At 46.6% G+C, this 1437-nt stretch overlaps 1 protein-coding gene across 1 annotated transcript in view; it reads left to right on the top strand.

The window, feature by feature from the left end:
• The window catches only part of LOC127752320 (uncharacterized), a 66345-nt gene that overhangs the window by 4836 nt on the left and 60072 nt on the right, over positions 1-1437 (top strand). The window contains exons 3-5 of the mRNA XM_052277278.1: positions 129-166; positions 293-361; positions 613-760. Of these exons, the coding sequence (XP_052133238.1) occupies positions 129-166; positions 293-361; positions 613-760 (255 nt within the window). The remainder of the gene's footprint in view (positions 1-128; positions 167-292; positions 362-612; positions 761-1437) is intronic.

Here is a 1437-nt window from a genome sequence, read left to right as displayed (position 1 = left end):
GGGGTGGCCTCCACGAGGCTTCATGGAATTAATTCAGTCTTATTACGCCATTAAAAGAAATGGCCAAGACTTTCCTCCGACTCCCGGACTCCCATTTCCGGCTCCTCTAATCGCCTTTGCTGTCGCAGGTGTCCGCTCCGGAAGGCGACAGTGACGCAGGCAGCAGGTAATAATTGATTGATTTGTTTTATACTGGTCATTATTTTTATTTTTTTGCGGCCCAGTAGCGGTTTTCCTTTCTTTGGGGTAAGGAAGTTTGTTTCACCCACTTTTTCTTTTCGTTTTACAATAGCCGCCACCGCAGCAGAAGCCGCAGCTCGTCCAGGGGTCGGGTTGCGAGCCAATTCGCCTCTAGCATGCGGTAAGAATTTGTCAAATTTCTCGAATTTTTCGTTTGCGGCCTTTTGCGATGCACCCGAGGATCTCAAAGTCCGACATTTTTCTGGAAAAATTTCAAACTTTCTCAGAAAGAAAAAAAAGAAATATTTCCTGAAAAATCTTTTAAAAAAACCTACAGCATTTTTGTTTAAATCAGATATTTAATAAAATTCTTTATGTGCTTTTCTGGAATATTTAAATCTGTAGCCGGACCACTCTTTTCTCTTTGTGCAGCGCCGACGCCGCTCGCCGGGCCCCGGCCTGGGCATCCCTGCCGGTGCCCCCCGACCTGCTCTGGGGCGGCGGGGGCGCCGACGAGAGGTTGATCTCCCCGCCGGCCGCCTTCAGGGACGACCGGGACCTCAGCCTGGAGAGAGACATGGTGAGCCTCGTCCTCAGCTCTGTTGCAAGACTGCCAACACCAATCTTAGCAAGCAAAATAGAGAACCCTAGTATCACTCACACGACCTGTAGAGTAATGATGTACCGTCTGTGTAGACCCAGGTAGCCTAGTGTCCCACCACCAAAACGGTCCCTGCGTGTCTCAAAACGCCTTCACTGTTGCCAACTGCGGCGCGAACTGCAGCCAACAGAACTTTCGACTTGGAAGTTACAGAATCCACTATCCATAGTGCTGTAGCACAGATGATGATGAGGAATTTATGAATAAAAAATGCTTTTCAGAGATTTTTTCTGTGACGTTTTTAAACAGTGATTTTTTTTATACGCAAATCGACTCATGTCTAAGTGAGCATGCTTCTGTAGCGTCTAGAGACTTTTGTTTTTCTAAAATCAACGGCGTAGTCGCAAATAGCTAGTTTTCGAAATTAGTTGATTGCTCTCTTATACTATTGAGAAATATTTTGCATTAAATCGAATGACAACAACGATTTTGCACTGGATTCAAGCACGTTTCGCGCGCGTAGAAAAGACGTCGGCCTTTTATAGGCGGTAGAGTGTTCTCCTCACCTCAATTACGAGCTGTGGTGCTCTTTTAAGGGGGTGGTCGCAGGCCGGATAGAGTCCTCCTCTTGAATATTAGAAACAACGCCCTGTCCA

This window comes from Frankliniella occidentalis, unplaced genomic scaffold, assembly GCF_000697945.3.
Source record: "Frankliniella occidentalis isolate FOCC.00 unplaced genomic scaffold, Focc_3.1 Scaffold9, whole genome shotgun sequence".
Lineage (NCBI taxonomy): Eukaryota > Metazoa > Arthropoda > Insecta > Thysanoptera > Thripidae > Frankliniella > Frankliniella occidentalis.
Note: the sequence above shows the minus strand (reverse complement) of the source record. Positions and strands in the feature narration are given on the sequence as shown.